Genomic DNA, 21,586 nt, shown 5'->3' on the forward strand with positions numbered 1-21,586 from the left:
ATGTTACCTTGGAGGAATATTATCATCATCAGCCACGAGCATGGAGGATATGTTACCTTGGAGGAATATTATCATCATCATCCACGAGCATGGAGGATGTGTTACCTTGGAGGAATATTATCATCATCATCATCCACTAGCATGGAGGATATGTTACCTTGGAGGAATATTATCATCATCAGCCACGAGCATGGAGGATGTGTTACCTTGGAGGAATATTATCATCATCATCCACGAGCATGGAGGATGTGTTACCTTGGAGGAATATTATCATCGGCATGGAGGATGTGTTACCTTGGAGGAATATTAGGAGTAGGGTGAAGTTGCCATGGAAAAGGTCTCCCAGGTATGGGGGTGAGGCTACCAAAAACTGGAACTCATGAGGGGCTGCAGTGGCTCGTGGGTCTGCGTACCGTATACTTTTTGCTGACATGGGTTAATGGTTACCTAATGGTTAAGGTTAGGTTTGGGGAGGGGAAGCTGACCCTAGATCTGTACTTAGGGAAAACGTCACCCCGGAGTGGAATATTACCTTGGGGGCCGTACTGGCCGGTCTGGGGTCCATACGAGGGGCCGGGGCCCCCCTGCAGCTGGTGGTAGGAGCTCTGGGGGAGCATGGTGCCCCCGGGGGACGAGTGAGGGGACATGGCGGGTCCCTGACCCGACTGCTGGGGGACTGTGGTGTTCCGCTGCATGGCAGGTGGGAACCCTGGAAAGAACAAAAGAATGAGAGCGAAAGGAGAGAGAGAGACCTGTTAAAATAATTCTAATTGAAAGCAGAACTACAGGAAGGTTAGGACTGAGGTAACCTAGCTACTCTTAAAAGGAGACATTTTCCTCTCAGACTCCATTATATTTGAACCCAATTGTCAATGTAGCAATTGAGTTCAATTGAAGTGTACTCGCTTGAGTTGAATGGTAACACTTACCTTTGCCTTTTGAAAAGCACTACCAAATGCTACAGCAAACGTCCAAATCGACATTTAAACTGATCTGAACGGGTGCCAAATAGAACAATAGCTAATACATCTGCCCGCCCGCCATGGAACAGGTCTCCCATCTGTTTGAAATGTGATCTTTTCATCTCACTTGATCAAAACCTCATTCTAAGGGCAGAGGAGTGATACAACCACTTGAATACACAAACTCACTACTTCTCAAAGGGATAGCTCACCCAAATGACATACTGGTTTACTTACCATGTAATCAGTCAATAGACACAGTAAGAAAGAAATTCAGTTGGGTGAACTATCCCTTTAAATATGAATGAGTACATGATGCATGTAATGCTAAGGCATTAATGTATGAAAGCGTGTACAGGTCAATGGAATGCAGACTATGGGGGATAGAAGGACGCCGGATTGGAACACATTCAACAAATCTGATCTAACCAAGTGGATATTGGTGAACTCCGTCATGATTGACGCATTTTAACCGGCCCACAATGTGGTTACTAATGTCCCATTTGGCTGTTTTCACTGCATAACATTTAGAAGTTGTCCCTTTTCAGGTTTAAAAGTGACTGTTAAATGCCAACTTCAGAGCGTATAAACTGGCAGCATAGCTCGCATACAGAAACGGGTGGTGTAGTCAGTTGTTTTTAACTGTAACGCAGTTGATTGGTGACGATGACATGGACATGTGTTGGGATTGACATCCACACTTCAATTTTTACCTCAAGAATAATCTGAAATACACTAAAACGTAGGCACATTTAACTGGGGGTGCAACGAAGAGATCTTTCCCTCATGCGTTTCCATGGCATTTCCATTGTTTTGGTCGAGTTCCATTGACCTATTTTACACATCTATTCTTATTTTAAGTATTTCTGTCCTTGTGATGTACATGTCTATTCATGTTCTGTATTATGACATGTTTCATGTGGACCCCAGGAAGAGTAGCTGCTGCTTTAACAGTAGCTAATGGGGATCCTAATAAAATATTCTTCATACAGTCCTGATAAGGCCAATAGGAAAAGCTGATGACTTCCCCCTTCCCCGTGGGTCAGCAGCTGGTACAGCACTCACATGCTCCATTTCAATAGACTCCGCTCCCCAAGCTTGGGCCACGGAGTGACTAATCGTTTGTATTAATGCCACCACTGTTACAATGATCCCCTTTAGACAGTGAGAAAAAGGTTCTGCCTAGCTGGCAGCTGAGGTGTTATTTTGACTATTACTTGCTAGGCCTTTTCCCAGTGCTGGGCTGGCTGGCTGGGCTGAGGGTGGGCCATAGAAAACAGCCTGATTGACATGTCTGACTGCTCGGTCACTGACAACCATATTGGCAGCCGCTGAGAGGCACAGCCATGGTTACTCTATAAAGGCAGAGCCTATGTGCTACATTGCACCATATTCCCTACATAGTGCACTACTTTTGACCAGAGCCCTATAGGTGGGAAACATGCTGAAGTTCTGGCCCGGTGCTGACAGCAGCCCAGAGGTATAGAGGGAGTGGAATCTATGGCTAATCTGTTGTACTAATGATCCTATGGAAAACCCAGCAGGAGAAATGGACTCAGAGGTTCACTGCTATACATCATTAGAGAGGGACTACGGCTTATGGTGTCCAATTAGATGACTTCCATCCTGGTGTCAGACTGTGTACACCAGAGGGGACCTTCTGTAGCAAACCACTGTTGAAACGAACATGGATTTGACCACAGAATCGGCCGTGGATTTACGAGTTGGTTGCTGATTACTCTGACTTCATGTTAAATCACCCGGAAGAGGGGGGTTGTGGGTCACAGGTGGTGTAATGTGCAGGAGAATCTCACCTCTCTCCTGAGACATGGGGGACTGGCTCAGGGTGGAATGGGAACCCACATCAGACATGTTCCCAGGGGTCTGTGGGGCCATCTGGGTGCCTGGGAGGAGAGAGGGGCAAGCGTCAGTGGGACACACACACACACGTCCCCAGCTCCTTCGTGTCAGTGTGATGGCCTGAAGAGCAGCAGTGTGTCCAGGTAAAGGAACCCCTCCCTAATGAGCCCTACAGTGTGTGTGTGTAGCTGTTTCCCTGGCGATGGCATGCAGAGATCACACGTCAACTGGTACCTCAGTGTGGGGGCTAATGACTGACAGCTCTCCCAGTAGGGGTGAGAGCGTGTGTGGGTGTCAACGGCTAAATGGTCTCCCATCGACCTAGTTATCACCCAGAGCAGCGAGAGAGAAGGGGAATGAACTAACTTTGGCTGCAAATAACAACAAAACTCCCCCAACTAGTCCAGCCCTGGAGTCAACAAGGCCAACAACACGCTGCACTGTGGGAGAGTAATTGTGTTAAAGTGACTCCGAACTGCTAACATAGTTTAGAAACTATTTTAATGACCGAGGTCTTTGTTTTGGAGCTGGAGGATAAACCAGCTAGAGAACCTCCCCTGACTGCCCCAGCTGCCTGTACAGATATAAGAACAGACGTCTCTCCCCCTCCCACTGTGACTAGCTACTATAGAGTCACTAACTCAAAAGAAGTTCAGAAAGAACTGACTGGAATGAGACAAAGGAGCTCTTTTTTCTTCCACAGAAGAGCCAGTCATGACAACCAGTGCTGTTGCAGCTCCACTGTGGCTGTCTCAGTGTGTCAGAACTGCTCTCTGAAATATAATGGATGAAATACTACACATTCAGTTACTGTACCAAGCCTAGCACACTGGTCCTTACTCCCTGTCCGCAGTAGGTGTGTGTGTGTGTGTGAGAGATGTGGTAGAGAGTGTGTGTGAGAGATGTGGTAGAGTGTGTGTGTGTGTGTGTGTGTGTGTGAGATGTGGTAGTGTGTGTGTGTGAGATGTGGTAGAGTGTGTAGGTGTCTCCTAGACCTAGGTGCATGGTGGCAGGGATTCGTTCTATACCTGGGACGCTGGCGGGGGAGATCGGTCCGGAGCGCGATTGGCTGGAACCCACGGGTGATCCCACGGGGGAGGGGGAGGGGCCGCTACGCAGACGAGGGGACATGTGGGGTGAGAAGGGCGACTGGGCCGGGTTACTCTGCTCGCCCTGGCTGCTGGTGGACCCCGAAGCACTGACCGCTGAGCTGATAGCCACCTCTGTGCCCGTGGGAAGGTCATCTATAGACCCAGACAGGTCCTGGAACAGAAGAGGAGAGAGGAACCAAGGGGAAAGCCAGGGTTGTGTTCATTCGGCACCAAACTGAAGAAAATGGACTGAAACAGGGAGCGACTACCTGCAAAACATTTTAAATTGTGCTCCGTTGTGTGCCCTGAACGAACATGACCCAGAAGAAATGACACTAAGCATTCTTTACCAGCAGATGGTAAAAACTACCAGTCACTTGACATAACGTCCAACATAGACAGAAAGACATTGGGAGTGCTGGAAATCTCTTGATGTCCAGGAGGAAGGTTTTACCAAATTCAGTTAAAGCCAAAACCAGGCAGGCCAGATGGCCGTCTCTCAGTCTATACTACTGCTTTAACAGCCAGAGAAACAAATGGCACCCTATTCCCTATATAGTGCACTTCTATTAACCAGAGGTCTGATCAAAACTAGTGTACTATATAGGGAATAGGATGCCATTTGGGATGCAACCCAGCATCATGGCAACCAGCATCATGGCAACAATCACCAATTTACTTAACTGGGCATAAACACCTCAAATTTAAGCAGATTTGGCCAATGTACCTACAAAAGAGAGCCATGCCAAATGTCCTCAATACCAAATGAAGAATGGAGAGTTTAATAGTGCCAACGTGTTGCACTCCAATGTGCCTCCCTTTCTCCCTCTGTGCTTTTGATAGTTGTGTAAACGGCGTGGTCGGTGGCCTCTCCCCCAGCTGGCAAGCAGGCAGCTCTTACCTACGACCTGTCACCTGTCAATATGACACTTCATCTGAGGCCTTAACAACCACTTACTTTATGATCAGTCACTTAAAATACCCACAGCGCCACACTGCAGTTAATAGCATCCCAGCTATGCATTTAAAAATCACTCAGACTAAATCAGCCAATTGCACTTGAATGCAATGCACCCTACTGTGCAATGCACCCTACTGTACTCCTCTCAAGCTCCTACATGTGTCCCAAAGGGTTTTCTAGTTCACCATCACAGGGTAGCATCATTAGAGGTAATGGGGGTTGGATGTTCCTATTCACCATCATTAGAGGTAATGGGGGTTGGATGTTCCTATTCACCATCATTAGAGGTAATGGGGGTTGGATGCTCCTATTCACCATCATTAGAGGTAATGGGGGTTAGATGCTCCTATTCACCATCATTAGAGGTAATGGGGGTTGGATGTTCCTATTCACCATCATTAGAGGTAATGGGGGTTGGATGCTCCTATTCACCATCATTAGAGGTAATGGGGGTTGGATGTTCCTATTCACCATCATTAGAGGTAATGGGGGTTGGATGTTCCTATTCACCATCATTAGAGGTAATGGGGGTTGGATGCTCCTATTCACCATCATTAGAGGTAATGGGGGTTGGATGTTCCTATTCACCATCATTAGAGGTAATGGGGGTTGGATGCTCCTATTCACCATCATTAGAGGTAATGGGGGTTGGATGCTCCTATTCACCATCATTAGAGGTAATGGGGGTTGGATGCTCCTACTCACCATCATTAGAGGTAATGGGGGTTGGATGCTCCTACTCACCATCATTAGAGGTAATAGGGGTTGGATGCTCCTATTCACCATCATTAGAGGTAATGGGGGTTGGATGCTCCTATTCACCATCATTAGAGGTAATGGGGGTTGGATGTTCCTATTCACCATCATTAGAGGTAATGGGGGTTGGATGTTCCTATTCACCATCATTAGAGGTAATGGGGGTTGGATGCTCCTATTCACCATCATTAGAGGTAATGGGGGTTGGATGTTCCTATTCACCATCATTAGAGGTAATGGGGGTTGGATGCTCCTATTCACCATCATTAGAGGTAATGGGGGTTGGATGCTCCTATTCACCATCATTAGAGGTAATGGGGGTTGGATGCTCCTACTCACCATCATTAGAGGTAATGGGGGTTGGATGCTCCTACTCACCATCATTAGAGGTAATGGGGGTTGGATGCTCCTATTCACCATCATTAGAGGTAATGGGGGTTGGATGCTCCTACTCACCATCATTAGAGGTAATGGGGGTTGGATGCTCCTATTCACCATCATTAGAGGCAATGGGGGTTGGATGCTCCTATTCACCATCATTAGAGGTAATGGGGGTTGGATGCTCCTATTCACCATCATTAGAGGTAATGGGGGTTGGATGCTCCTATTCACCATCATTAGAGGTAATGGGGGTTGGATGCTCCTATTCACCATCATTAGAGGTAATGGGGGTTGGATGCTCCTATTCACCATCATTAGAGGTAATGGGGGTTGGGGGCAGCGTCCCTAATATTTGCATTGACCGCCTTTTATTGGTTTTATTTGTAATTATGTTTTGTTTATTGTATAAAAGGGTATTCTTTTTTGCACTGACATTCTTGCGCTGGCTCTATACACTCACTGGACTCTACCATACTACACACTCTCTCACTCCCCACATACGCTGCAGCTACGAGATTATCTATCCTGATTGCCTAGTCACTTTTACCCCTACCTACATGTACGTATTGCTTGGACTACCTCGTACCCCTGCACATTGTACTGGTACGCCTGTATCTAGCCCGGCTGTATCTAGCCCGGCTGTATCTAGCCCGCCTGTATCTAGCCCGCCTGTATCTAGCCCGCCTGTATCTAGCCTCATTATTGTTATTTTATTATCATCACCTTTTTTCTTGACTTTTTAAATTCTGCTTTGTTGAGAAGGGATCGTAAGTGAGCATTTCACAGTAAAGTCTACACCTGTTGTATTCGGCACGTGACAAACAATTCCCTACATAGCACACTTCATAGGAGTACATAGGGCTCTAGTCAAAAGTAGTGCACTATAAAGGGAATAGGGTGGCATTTGGGATGCAACCCAAGGCCTTCTCGTCAGTTCTCAGCACGTGTTACATATTAACAACAACAAAGCCTTTATTTCACCGATTGAAAAGGCACTGGGGGACCACTTCTACCTGTTTACATATATTCCTCCAGACTTGTGCTGCTTATTTACAGATATAATTATTCCCATTCGTTAGTGGCCCCAGCTTACTAACTTTATGGATATAATTATTCAGGCTTTTTAACCGCCTCCCTTTCCTCACCCTGCTCTGTCACTATGGACACGGCAGTGAAAGAAGAGGGATAAATAAACGTGGGTTGCTACGGAAACGTTTGAAATGGGACCATGAAGGAGCCATGCACACATGCGCCACATTGCAGAGAGAGAAAGTTGCTTTCCAGTTTTGTTCACCTGCTGAAAATCTGTTTCCCAGCTCGCTAATTTCTCAGCTCCCAGAATGGCTCAGCCTGTGTGTGTGTCAGCGTGTGATTCACCCCAGGCAGCAAGGGGCAGTGTGCTGACTGTGCACAGTGTGGGGGAGTAAGCACACCGCTGCCCTGTCTGCTCATAGCCTGGCTATTTGGACACAACGCACCCAAGATGTTGCCGATGGGCAGACAGATGACACATTCACCAGGGCACCCCGCCATCGTCTTCTCATCCCCCAGACGTTTGATTCTGTCCATATAGTTTGAAGAAAAGTATTGCCTTTGATAAATATGCTATTGAGAAAATAGTAAAAGCCAAGGAAGGCCAGTGGGACCGCCTGGGCCTAGATCTCTCCCCCATCAAATGTGTCCCAGTAGGGGGTAGCAGCGGTGGCAGTGGTCCTGAGCAGAACACTGTGGTGTACGCACACAGAGACATTCAGAAGGCTAAGGAGGGGAATCAGACTCTCTGTGAAATCTGACAAGGAGCGCTGCCTGGCGTATTAAGTTTGATGAGCGCTCTCGGGAGATGCCGCGTGTCTAGAGACAGTGGGAACGTGACTCGGTGCAGAGTGGTGGATGGGAGATTAGACAGACAGCCTCCAGTGGGGAGGGCACACAGTCTCTCTGGGGTAGGGATGAGGCGGCACAATCATGCCATGTTCAAAAGAGGACTGATGGGCTTTTCTTCTGAGGACAACTTTAGATGAGTTTGATGGTACATCCATTTGCCGGATTCCTGATAATCGAACTCAGGGTGACGTGTATGTTCTGATGCCTGAACCCATATCAGAGGACTGGATTACTTCTCCATCTGGCCCCACTATGGGTGGGAGTGTGTGTGCTGGGATAGGAAGATGCACCAGCCACCCAGCTTTCAACACCAACACCACTACAAAGCAGAGTAAAAGCAGAGAGACTGAAGGACGAAAAACAGCACTCAGGCACTAGTGCAAAATAGTGAGAGCGAGAGCGAGAGTGACACTGTTATTGGTTCTGTGATGTGCATAGAAGTCAAGGTTCTTCTTCCGTCTTCAGCCCTCTGAAAACCAGTTCATATGCACACTGACTGGCTGCACCGTTCAGAAGAGTACTCCATAAGCACTGCTGTAGCAGTAGGATCATAAAAGAGGACAAATTGAGAGGGGGCTGAAATAGAAACATGTGGTACTCCTTGCCTTTTCTCCCCTCTCATCCTGTCTCCTATTTAGCCTGAGGGTTGGTGTGATGGAGTCTCTCCTTCCGCCAACACAACACATGCATGGCCCCCCGGGGCAACCTCACACACTCACGCCCAATTCAAATATTGACAGCTAACAGAGGCCTTTTGTTGTGTTTGATGTCCCCGTTTCAGACGGCGCTCATCGCCGTGGCTCTGGATGTCCTGGTTGGCTTCGTCCCAAATGGCACCCTATTCCCTTATACCGTGTAACACTAGTGCACTGTAATCAAAACTTCTGTACTTTTGCGACAATAAAAACAAAGTAGTTCATTCATTTCTTAAAGAGACAGCGCACACTTTTATGCAAATGTTGTTAAATCAGTACAATACTGTTATCTTAGCAATTGCCAATAATATAAGTCCTAAATGGATGGGATCGTTTGTCATCTTTAACCCCGTGAAATCAGCCTCAATAACTCAATGCATGCACACACTCCTATTTGAATAATATCCATTCACCTGTATTGTGAATAGACCTAGTCTACATCTTGATTTACCCAGTTTATCAATAGAGATTTACCATTCAACTAAATGATTACAATTATGTTGCTTTGTACAATCAATTTGACTTTGGTAAAAACAATCGATTAAATTAATGTGTACATGGCTGTCAAAAAACATTGACACAACATTTGTCACATACAATGATATTGATCTCAAAAGACACCCAGCGACTGAACAGAACAGTAGCTGAGTTAATCTGTCTGGATCAAGTGCCATTCTATGACTTGGGCTAAAACGGCTTCTTTTTTTGCGTGGTGTTGTGATGTATCGAGTATTGTGATAGGAAACCTGGTATCGTGACAACACTACAGTGCACACTACTTTTGACCAGGGCCCATAAGACTCTGGTAAAAAAGTAGTGCACTATATAGGGAATAGGGCGCCATTTGGGACAAAAACCTTTACCTTAACAGGTAGCCACTCAAACCATGACAGGCTACAGCCAACCAGCTCCGGGACTGAATTATCCAACTACCAATAAGGAATGGGGATGCCATAAGAGGAGACAACTGAAATATGGAAGGGGAAGAGAGGCATGGGGGAAGGAATAGCTGCTGACAATACAATGGAACAACCCCATCCCAAGGATCTACAGAGAGGGGCATCAGCATTTACAAATCATGAGTAGCAGTCAGACGACACACACGCTCCTGCGTGCTGAAAAATAATTGAGACTTAATGACAGCATGTAAGAAATAGTGGGGAACGGGGACAGCAGCAATCTGACTGATTTCTCTAAGGGTGAATGTGTGTGATTGAGGCTGAGCGTGTGTGTAAAAACCAAATATAGCTGAGCAGTATCATTAATACAATAAAATCCTTATTTGACTAGGGTAGCACTACGGGACAGAGAGTGGGGGTGGTGTAGAATAGATTCACCAGTACGATTTGGAACAAAGGAAAAGAGGAACAAGGAGGGGGAGAACATAAAGCATTGTGAAAAATTAGGGACTGTCCCAAGACTTTCATTTTCTTTGATTTAGATGAAGAAAAATGTAATTACCTTCTCTCTCATCCTCCAGACAATCAATGAGAGAGAGAGAGAGAGCAGGAGCGAGCGAGACGAGGGAGGAAGAAGGCAAGAGCGAGCGAAATGAAGGGAGCAAAATGAGGGAGCGAGCGAGCAAATTATCAAGGAACCTACCATGTACAACCCTAAATCTGTAAACACAGGTACCCTCATAGACATCATCATGACCAACCTGCCCTCTAAATACACCTCTGCTGTCTTCAACCAGGATCTCAGCGATCACTGCCTCATTGCCTGCGTCCGTAATGGGTCCGCGGTCAAACGACCACCCCTCATCACTGTCAAATGCTCCCTAAAGCACTTCTGCAAGCAGGCCTTTCTAATTGACCTGGCCCGGGTATCCTGGAAGGATAATGACCTCATTCCGTCAGCAGAGGATGCCTGGTTATTCTTTAAATGTACTTTCCTCACCATCTTAAATAAGCATGCCCCATTCAAAAAATGTAGAACTAAGAACAGATATAGCCCTTGGTTCACTCCAGACTTGACTGCCCTTGACCAGCACAAAAACATCCTGTGGCGTACTGCATTAGCATCGAAAAGCCCCCGCGATATGCAACTTTTCAGGGAAGTTAGGAACCAAAATACACGGGCAGTTAGGAAAGATAAGGCTAGCATTTTCAAACAGAAATTTGCATCCTGTAGCACAAACTCCCAAAAGTTGGACACTGTAAAGTCCATGGAGAATAAGAGCACCTCCTCCCAGCTGCCCACTGCACTGAGGCTAGGAAACACTGTCACCACCGATAAATCGAGAATTTCAATAAGCATTTTTCTACAGCTGGCCATGCTTTCCACCTGGCTACCCCTACTCCTGTCAATAACTCTGCACCCCCCCACAGCAACTTGCCCAAGCCTCCCTGTTTCTCCTTCACCCAAATCCAGATAGCTGATGTCCTGACAGAGCTGCAAAATCTGGACCGTTACTGTTACAGACCTATATCTATCCTATCTTGCCTTTCTAAAGTCTTCGAAAGCCAAGTTAACAAACAGATCCCCGACCATTTTGAATCCCACCGTACCTTCTCCGCTATGCAATCTGGTTTCCGAGCAGGTCATGGGTGCACCTCAGCCACGCTCAAGGTCCTAAACAATATCCTAACTGCCATCGATAAAAGACAAGATAAAGATAAAGATAAAAGTGCAGCCGTATTCATCGACCTGGCCAAGGCTTTCGACTGTCAATCACTGCATTCTTATTGGCAGACTCAACAGCCTTGGTTTCTCAAATGACTGCCTCGCCTGGTTCACCAACTACTTCTCAGATAGAGTTCAGTGTGTCACATCGGAGGGCCTGTTGTCCGGACCTCTGGCAGTCTATGGGGGTGCCACAGTGTTCAATTCTTGGGCCGACTCTTTTCTCTGTATACATCAATGATGTTGCTCTTGCGGCTGGTGATTCTCTGATCCACCTCTATGCAGACGACACCATTCTGTACACTTCTGGCCCTTCTTTGGACACCGTTAACAAACATCCAGACGAGCTTCAATGCCATACACTCTTTTCCGTGGCCTCTAACTGCTCTTAAATGTAAGTAAAACTAAATGCATGCTCTTCAACCGATCGCTGCCTGCCCGTCTAGCATGACTACTCTGGACGGTTCTGACTTAGAATATGTGGACAACTACAAATACCTAGGTGTCTGGTTAGACTGTAAACTCTCCTTCCAGACTCACATTAAGCATCTCCAATCCAAAATTAAATCTAGAATCGGCTTCCTATTTCGTAACAAAGCATCCTTCACTCATGCTGCCAAACATACCCTCGTAAAACTTAACATCCTACCGATCCTTGACTTCGGCGTTGTCATTTATAAAATAGCCTCCAACACTCTACACAGCAAACTGGATGCAGTCTATCACAGTGCCATCCGTTTTGTCACCAAAGCCCCATATACTACCCACCACTGCGACCTGCATGCTGTCGTTAGCTGGCCCTCACTTCATATTCGTCGCCAAACCCACTGGCTCCAGGTTATCTAAGTCTTTGCTAGGTAAAGCCCCGCCTTATCTCAGCTCACTGGTCACCATAGCAGCACCCACCCGTAGCATGTGCTCCAGCAGGTATATCTCACTGGTCACCCCCAAAGCCAACTCCTCGTTTGGCCGCCTTTCCTTCCAGTTCTCTGCTGTCAATGACTGGAACGAATTGCAAAAATCACTGAAGCTGGAGTCATATCTCCCTCAAAAACTTTAAGCATCAGCTGTCAGAGCAGCTTACCGATCATTGCACCTGTACACAGCTCATCTGTAAATAGCCCACCCAACTACCTCATCCCCATACTGTTTTTTTTTTTTTTGCTCCTTTGCAACCCAGTATCTCTACTTGCACATTCATCTTCTACACATCTATCACTCCAGTGTTTAATTGCTCAATTGTAATTATTTCGCTACTATGGCCTATTTATTGCCTTACCTCCCTAATCTTACTACATTTGCACACACTGTATATAGATTTTTCTATTGTGTTATTGACTGTACGTTTCTTTATCCCATGTGTAACGCTGTGTTGTTTGTGTCGCACTGCTTTTCTTTATCTTGGCCAGGTCGCAGTTGCAAATGAGAACTTGTTTTCAACTGGCCTACCTGGTTAACCTTTTCTCAATAGGGGGTGCTGTTTACACTTTGTAGAATTTTCGTTCCCAAATTAAACTGCCTCGTACTCAATTCTTGCTCGTACAATATGCATATTATTATTACTATTGGATAGAAAACACTCTAGTTTCTAAAACCGTTTGAATTATTTCTCTGAGTTTAACAGAACTCATTCTGCAGCACACTTCCTGTCAAGAAGTGAGATTTCTGAAATCGAGGTCTCTGTTCCAGGGTCGGTTTATAAATTCCCTTGTAAGCTATGGGGCTACATGCACTGCATACGCCTTCCCCTAGATGTCAGTAAGCGGTGAGACTTTGAATGGAGTGGATAGCACCATCTGGGGGAGTATAAAGCCTCTTGGAACGGAAGGACCGACCTTTGACGCGGCGCCTGACGCAGGAGGTACACCAGCATGGCGTCCTGAAAAGCTTTCGGTTTAGCAGTTCTATATCTCCGGCTCTGATTTAATTTGTTTTTTGTCTTAAAAACTTCATAAGGTAGTTAATTTAAACCGACTTATAGCAGTTTATTGCGATTTTCTGGAGTTTCTTTGTCGGGCGTTATCGCGAGTTGGGCACCTCTCCGGTACATCGGCGTTAGCAGCTAATTTCTACAGGAGTAGAGGACATCTTTCAACCAAAAGACGATTGTTCTGGACAAAGGACCACTTGCCCAAGATTCTGATGGAAGATCATCCAAAAGTAAGAGCTATTTATGATGTTAATTCGTACTTCTGTGGAACAATGTAAAATTATTAGTCCGCCATTAATTTCGGCATGGTCTCGCTGTAACGCACGCTGTATGTCGAGTAACGTTAATTTAAAAAATCTAACACAGCGGTTGCATTAAGAACTACTGTATCTTTCATTTGCTGTCCAACCTGTATTTTTTAGTCAAGTTTATGATTAGTTATCGATTAGATTAGGTGCCTCTCCAAGATGGCGCCGGACAGATTGCTTCAAGTTTGGCTACAATTCACATTGTATAACCACGATTTGTGCTGCTAAATATGCACATTTTCAAACAAATCCTATATGCATTGTGTAATATGATGTTACAGGACTGTCATCTGATGAAGTATATGAATGTCAGTCAAAAATGATATATCTTTTGCTGGTTTGTTAGGATCGCTAACCTTTGCTGCTGGTAAACGGCTTGTGTTTCTGGCTATTGTGGTAAGCTAATATAATGGCTATATTGTGTTTTTGCTGTAAAACACTTAAAAAATCTGAAATATTGGCTGGATTCACAAGATGTTGGTCTTTCATTTGCTGTACGCTGTGTATTTTTCAGAAATGTTTTATGATGAGTATTTAGGTATTTGACGTTGGTCTCTGTAATTATTCTGGCTGCTTCGGCACTATTTCAGATTGCAGCTGCAATGTAGAACTGTGATTTATACCTGAAATATGCACATTTTTCTAACAAAACATATGCTATACAATAAATATGTTATCAGACTGTCATCTGATGAAGTTGTTTCTTGGTTAGTGGCTATTTATATCTTTATTTGGTCGAAATTATGATAGCTACCTATGCAGGAAAAAAATGGTGGGGAAAGAAAGTTGTGTCTTTTGCTATCGTGGTTAGCTAATAGATTTACATATTGTGTCTTCCCTGTAAAACATTTTAAAAATCAGAGATGATGGCTGGATTCACAAGATGTGTATCTTTCATCTGGTGTCTTGGACTTGTGATTTCATGATATTTAGATGCTAGTATTTACTTGTGACGCTATGCTAGGCTATGCTAGTCAGCTTTTTTACTGATGGGGGTGCTCCCGGACCCGGGATTGGGACCAATTAGAAGTTAAATAAAAAAATAAAAAAAGAGGGTGAGTGCGAGCGAGGTGAGGGAGAGCGCGAGCGAGAGCGATGCGGAAGAGCGAGCGAGAAACTTGTTTATGTTGCAAAACATGTTCTGTTTGTGTGCACTAATGAATGGCAACCAATGTGAAACTGACTGGATGTTTATCTTGACCCAGAATCTCCCTGGACACCCCTTCCCTTTGTTCATGGTTCATTCTCATGGTGACGCAGTACGGTGAAGAAATGGGTGAGATGGAGAGAGTAGTTAAAGAGAGGCGGGCGGTACTGTAGTGGGGACGGACAGTGAAAGTGCAGTGTAATGTCAATAATATTTCCCATTTTGTTTTGGCTTTCATACCGTGTCATGTGTCTTCTGTCATGTTGAGACTCACTATTGCTTTAATGTATTATTCTCATTAATGTTGCTGTTAATGGTGATACCAGTTCCACTACTACTATTATTATTGATGTCATATTGCTGTTGGTCCCACCATTGTTGTTATATGTGTATTTTGACAATGTAAGTAATTTACCATGAAAATAAAGGCTATTGAATTGACAGAGACTGGGAGAGAACAAGGAAGACTGGTATACAGACAGACAGAGACACCGAGTTTGGGAAACCATGCACTACCCTATAGACCCTGGTCAAAAGTAGTGTACTACATAGGGTGTCATTTGGGATGTAGCATAGACACAGACTGGGCAGGTTAGGGAATCCAGTCCTCTTGTAGTCTGTACCAAGCTTACCTACGACTACAATACTGTTTCATCTTCCAGTTCAGCTAACAGCACATTCTGAGTGCTAGTGATTTGAAGAGAGAAATAGTTGGTAGGGCGTCTTTCCCTCTCACACCCACAGTGTAATAACAGACAGCATTTTGCTGATTTTCCCCCTCAATGCTGTGGTGGGTTTGATGAGCGGAGCTCCCTGTAGGAGAGAGGCACAACACTAGAGCCCCCATCCGCTCAACCCCCCCCCCCCCCCATCTGTCCCTGGGCCTCAGGCCAACCAATAGCAGAGTGGCAACCCATCCCCCCCTCCGCCCTTTGCCAGTGGCTCAGCCAACCAGCTCGCAGCTCTGCCTGCCTTAAGTCTCCCCTCCTCCTCTCTCCTTTCCCTCCAGCTCATCCCCCTTGTGCGCATTCTAATTATGGGGAGTGAGCCGCAACGCACGGAGGAAAGAGAGACGAATCAAAGGAGGGATGAAGGGTACAGGAAGGAGGGAAAAGAGCTGAAGGGTACAGGAGGGAGGGAAGAGAGATGAAGGGTACAGGAGAGAGGGAGGGAAGAGAGATGAGGGAGGGAGGGAGGGAGGGAGGGAGGGAGGGAGGGAGGGAGGGAGGGAGGGAGGGAGGGAGGGAGGGAGGGAGGGAGGGAGGGAGGGAAGAGAGATGAAGGGTACAGGAGGGAGGGAAGAGAGATGAAGGGTACAGGAGGGAGGGAGGAGAGATGAAGGGTACAGGAGGGAGGGAAGAGAGATGAAGGGTACAGGAGGGAAGGAAGAGAGATGAAGGGTACAGGAGGGAGAAGAGAAGGTAACAGTCACAGGATGTAGATCAGCCTCTAGGTCTTAGAATAAACAACACTCCTTTCAGCCTGCAAGTAATTAGAATGCAGTGTGTGTGGGTGGGGGGAGCAGCAAGCTTTAACATCAGTGTGGCAGGCCCAATGTGTCTGCTTCACTGCAGCTGTGCTCTCAGAGGAAAGCAGGCAGGCAAGGCCCCTACCCACCCCCTCTCACTCATGGGAGCAGACAGAGTACACAGAGTGGGGAGGGGATGGGAGCAGACACAGAGTGGGGAGGGGATGGGAGCAGACACAGAGTGGGGAGGGGATGGGAGAAGACACAGAGTGGGGAGGGGATGGGAGAAGACACAGAGTGGGGAGGGGATGGGAGCAGACACAGAGTGGGGAGGGGATGGGAGCAGACACAGAGTGGGGAGGGGATGGGAGCAGACACAGAGTGGGGAGGGGTTGGGAGCAGACAGAGAGTGGGGAGGGGATGGGAGCAGACACAGAGTGGGGAGGGGATGGGAGAAGACACAGAGTGGGGAGGGGATGGGAGCAGACACAGAGTGGGGAGGGGATGGGAGAGGACACAGAGTGGGGAGGGGATGGGAGAGGACACAGAGTGGGGAGGGGATGGGAGAAGACACAGAGTGGGGAGGGGATGGGAGCAGACACAGAGTGGGGAGGGGATGGGAGCAGACACAGAGTGGGGAGGGGATGGGAGCAGACACAGAGTGGGGAGGGGATGGGAGCAGACACAGAGTGGGGAGGGGATGGGAGGAGACACAGAGTGGGGAGGGGATGGGAGCAGACACAGAGTGGGGAGGGGATGGGAGCAGACACAGAGTGGGGAGGGGATGGGAGCAGACACAGAGTGGGGAGGGGATGGGAGAAGACACAGAGTGGGGAGGGGATGGGAGCAGACACAGAGTGGGGAGGGGATGGGAGCAGACACAGAGTGGGGAGGGGATGGGAGAAGACACAGAGTGGGGAGGGGATGGGAGAAGACACAGAGTGGGGAGGGGATGGGAGCAGACACAGAGTGGGGAGGGGATGGGAGAAGACACAGAGTGGGGAGGGGTTGGGAGAAGACACAGAGTGGGGAGGGGATGGGAGCAGACAGAGTGGGGAGGGGTTGGGAGCAGACACAGAGTGGGGAGGGGTTGGGAGCAGACACAGAGTGGGGAGGGGATGGGAGCAGACACAGAGTGGGGAGGGGATGGGAGAAGACACAGAGTGGGGAGGGGTTGGGAGCAGACACAGAGTGGGGAGGGGATGGGAGCAGACACAGAGTGGGGAGGGGTTGGGAGCAGACACAGAGTGGGGAGGGGTTGGGAGCAGACACAGAGTGGGGAGGGGATGGGAGCAGACACAGAGTGGGGAGGGGTTGGGAGCAGACACAGAGTGGGGAGGGGATGGGAGAAGACACAGAGTGGGGAGGGGATGGGAGCAGACACAGAGTGGGGAGGGGGGAAAGAGGAGAAAGGAGAAAATAATGTGAGTGTGTGTAAGGGGAACAGCAGAAAGATCCAACAGAACGGAGGGAGAGAGGGAGGCTAGTTGTTTTAGATAGGACGACGGCCAAATGCTTGTCAGCAGACAGAGAAAGAAGAGGGAACACAGAATGCAGGCTGTTCTTCTTCCCTCCCTCTGCTGTAATCTTTCAAACTCAGCAGCCGCCCCCTTGCTTCGCTGGTTTAGTTATTGCGGTGCATTTTGCTGCCTCTGAAACGACTTCTGGGCTCTCATCCTTCACTAGACCTTTTAAATCATCGTATGTCTCATTCTCAGTTCGTGTTCTCTCCCTCCCCCTCTAACTCACTGAGCTGCACGCTCTCCTTTTCTCCCACCAGTAAACAGTCAGTTCCATTGTTTTTTCATTCAAATATTTATCTTTCCTTAACCCATCATTTTCACAAAATGGGAAGAAAACAGCGGGAGAAGTTGGGTAAAAAACACGTCAAGAGGCACCGCCGTCTGCGTGTGTTTGTGTGACATGAAAAGCACACGCCGAGGCCTAGGAAAATAAATTACACCGTTAGTCCTCCCTCTCAAACACACACAGTTCAATAATTGTGCTCCTACAGCTCACACCTGTCCTTTGATTGGCTCTGCTGTGAGAACCCTGTGGTTGCCACAATACGCACATGTCTGTCGCACGCACAATTTCATCATTTGTCTCTCAAAGTAGTAGTAATTAGGGTTGTCAAACGATTAATCAAGTTAATGGCATTAGTTAATCGAAATCTTTGAATTTGCTCAAATTTGACCCTAAAGAAAGATTCTTTCCATTTAAAAAGCAGTGCATTTAGTTACAGGCATACTTTGATTCTAAGGTATGGAAACAAAACATTATCTATATCAGAATGTTTTAATAGCATTTTATACCAGAAACGCCACAAGTCACTAACACAGCTACAGCTATGAATGCTCCCAATGTGTCAGTGGCCCTACTGCCTCTTATCAATGTGTCAGTGGCCCTACTGCCTCTTATCAATGTGTCAGTGGCCCTACTGCCTCTTATCAATGTGTCAGTGGCCCTACTGCCTCTTATCAATGTGTCAGTGGCCCTACTGCCTCTTATCAATGTGTCAGTGGCCCTACTGCCTCTTATCAATGTGTCAGTGGCCCTACTGCCTCTTATCAATGTGTCAGTGGCCCTACTGCCTCTTATCAATGTGTCAGTGGCCCTACTGCCTCTTATCAATGTGTCAGTGGCCCTACTGCCTCTTATCAATGTGTCAGTGGCCCTACTGCCTCTTATCAATGTGTCAGTGGCCCTACTGCCTCTTATCAATGTGTCAGTGGCCCTACTGCCTCTTATCAATGTGTCAGTAGCCCTACTGCCTCTTATCAATGTGCCAGTAGCCCTACTGCCTCTTATCAATGTGTCAGTAGCCCTACTGCCTCTTATCAATGTGCCAGTAGCCCTACTGCCTCTTATCAATGTGCCAGTAGCCCTACTGCCTCTTATCAATGTGTCAGTAGCCCTACTGCCTCTTATCAATGTGTCAGTAGCCCTACTGCCTCTTATCAATGTTCTTGAAGTTTGCTCACAACACACAGATGTACTGTTGAAGATTCAGGCATTCTAAAGGGGTGTGACAACAGAAAGAAAAAAAAGAATAAGAACTTTTAAAACGAACCATCTTGACTGTTCAGATAACTTGACACACACTTCCTCCACCCCTCATCCCCTCTCTCACTTACTCTGCTCTCACACACTTTTGGGAAAGAGCTAGAAAGACATTTCACTGTACTAGCGCACGTGACAAAAATAAACTTAAAAACACACAATAATACACACCCCACCTTTGAAGTATCTCTTTGAGAAGCCTATTCCTGCTCAGTTCCTCTTCTGCATAGCCTTGTCAATGGTCAAGTTATCAGGATGCTAGCAACCTCATTATCAAACCCCAAAAAACTTGGTCTGGTGAGTAGTTTAAAACGGCGGCGACATGCGCTCCACGGCAGCTAGGAGGAACATAGCTCCAGTAACATTGGGCATAACTTTGACATGATTTTAGCTAGAGGCACACCGTCTTCAGATGTGTAAAGGAACAGACATTGACTGCAGCCGTGTTGCGTCCTGCCATTAATTAAAAGGGTCCGTGTGGAAACACGCGCGGTGAAGAAATGGAGACGGCGTCCCAAAAATGACAGCGATATACATGTCACACTATTACACCGTTAACTTTGACAACCCCAGTAGTAATAGAACTGATCTGTTAGTCTAGCCCAATATGGCATTTAACAGCTAACCTGGTGGGTTTCATTCCTGACATTATATAGGCACCAGCATTGTCTGCCCACTAGTACAAAGGTGGTGTCATCTGTGTGTCTTGAGTGAGTTTTGATGTGTGTGTACACACTTGTGAGTAATCAATAGCTGGCCGTGTTTGAAGTCCGTAGTGAGCCGGTCCGTAGTTGAGCCGGTCCGTAGTTGAGCCGGTCCGTAGTTGAGCCGGTCCGTAGTTGAGCCGGTCCGTAGTTGAGCCGGTCCGTAGTTGAGCCGGTCCGTAGTGAGCCGGTCCATAGTTGAGCCGGTCCGTAGTTGAGCCGGTCCGTAGTGAGCCGGTCCGTAGTTGAGCCGGTCCGTAGTTGAGCCGGTCCGTAGTTGAGCCGGTCCGTAGTGAGCCGGTCCGTAGTTGAGCCGGTCCGTAGTTGAGCCGGTCCGTAGTGAGCCTGTCCGTAGTTGAGCCGGTCCGTAGTGAGCCGGTCCGTAGTTGAGCCGGTCCGTAGTGAGCCGGTCCGTAGTTGAGCCGGTCCGTAGTTGAGCCTGCTAGCGCTAGCTGCATTACCATGTGTCTGTAACCACACGCAGCAGACAGACATCACAACCACAGAGCCTCTTAGCTTACTACAGCATGGTTCCTCCTGCTGCCTCCCTCCTATTAAACATCTTTAAGGAATGAGCTGCGTCCCAAATGGCACTCTATTCCCTTTATAGTGCACTACTGACCAGGGCTCATGAAGCCATTTCAATGTGGCATGGGGGGGTGTGTACTAACTCAGCTCAAGGTGAGGAGAGAGCCTTCACACTATCACTCAGACACACAGTTTGAATGGCTGGCCCGGCAGCAGTGTTTTGTACGAGAGAGAGAAGCAGTCAGTATGGGATGCATTATAAGGCCAAAGCTACGCAGTGTGAGCCATGCTCGCTCCTTCCTATTCCTCCATCATGCTGTTTTCTGACAGATAAGGGTACCGTGGACAGGGCCCCACATGTAGGACTGACGCAGGCACACAGGCTGGCACAGAGGCAGGCACACAGGCTGGCACAGAGGCAGAGACACAGGCTGGCACAGAGGCAGAGACACAGGCTGGCACAGAGGCAGAGACACAGGCTGGCACAGAGGCAGAGACACAGGCTGGCACAGAGGCAGGCACAGAGGCAGAGACACAGGCAGGTACAGAGGCTGAGACACAGGCAGGCACAGAGGCTGAGACACAGGCAGGCACAGAGGCAGAGACACAGGGGCAGGCACAGAAGCAGAGACACAGGCAGGCACAGAAGCAGAGACACAGGCAGGCACAGAGGCTGAGACACAGGCACACACACTGTGGTGACAGTAATCCCCGTTGTGGGTGATTGGCCCTTCCTTCAGCCGGGCTCCGTGTCCCGTGGAGCGCATGTCATCCTGTCAGTCTGTCCGTGGGATGGTGGTGTGTGTGTGTGTGTGTGTGTGTGTGTCTCGCAGGCCAATCCATTCTGACAGCATCCTCTTGGCAGATCAAACAACTGAGAGATCACCTACAGTGGGGGGTTAACATGCCTTGTATTCAGACAGAATTGGCAGATTTCCCCCGCTGAACAGACACGTGTCAAAAAGAGCACACGTCCAAAATGGCACCCTATTCCCTTTATAGTGCACCACTTCTGACCAGAGTGTATGGACCCTGGTCAAATGTAGAGCGCTATAAAAGGGAATACGGTGCCATTTGGAGATGAAGGCAGAAGCCGAGAGGAGCCCATTCTGTCTGTGCCCCACAGGGAACACCTGGCTGCCTGAAAATACAGGACCGTTATGACAGGCTCACCTGGCTGCCTGAGAATACAGGACCGTTATGACAGGCTCACCTGGCTGCCT

The 21,586-nt window shown here is 47.6% G+C and overlaps 1 protein-coding gene across 7 annotated transcripts in view; it reads right to left on the reverse strand.

Moving 5' to 3' along the window:
- The window catches only part of LOC139556136 (AT-rich interactive domain-containing protein 1B-like), a 90,453-nt gene that overhangs the window by 33,559 nt on the left and 35,308 nt on the right, over positions 1 to 21,586 (reverse strand). For all 7 annotated transcript variants that reach the window (XM_071369698.1, XM_071369697.1, XM_071369702.1 and 4 more), the window contains 3 exons: positions 3,851 to 4,085; positions 2,777 to 2,866; positions 533 to 709 (listed from right to left, as the gene is read on the reverse strand). In XM_071369698.1, the coding sequence (XP_071225799.1) occupies positions 533 to 709; positions 2,777 to 2,866; positions 3,851 to 4,085 (502 nt within the window). The remainder of the gene's footprint in view (positions 1 to 532; positions 710 to 2,776; positions 2,867 to 3,850; positions 4,086 to 21,586) is intronic.

Source organism: Salvelinus alpinus, chromosome 27, assembly GCF_045679555.1.
Source record: "Salvelinus alpinus chromosome 27, SLU_Salpinus.1, whole genome shotgun sequence".
Classification (NCBI taxonomy): Eukaryota; Metazoa; Chordata; class Actinopteri; order Salmoniformes; family Salmonidae; genus Salvelinus; species Salvelinus alpinus.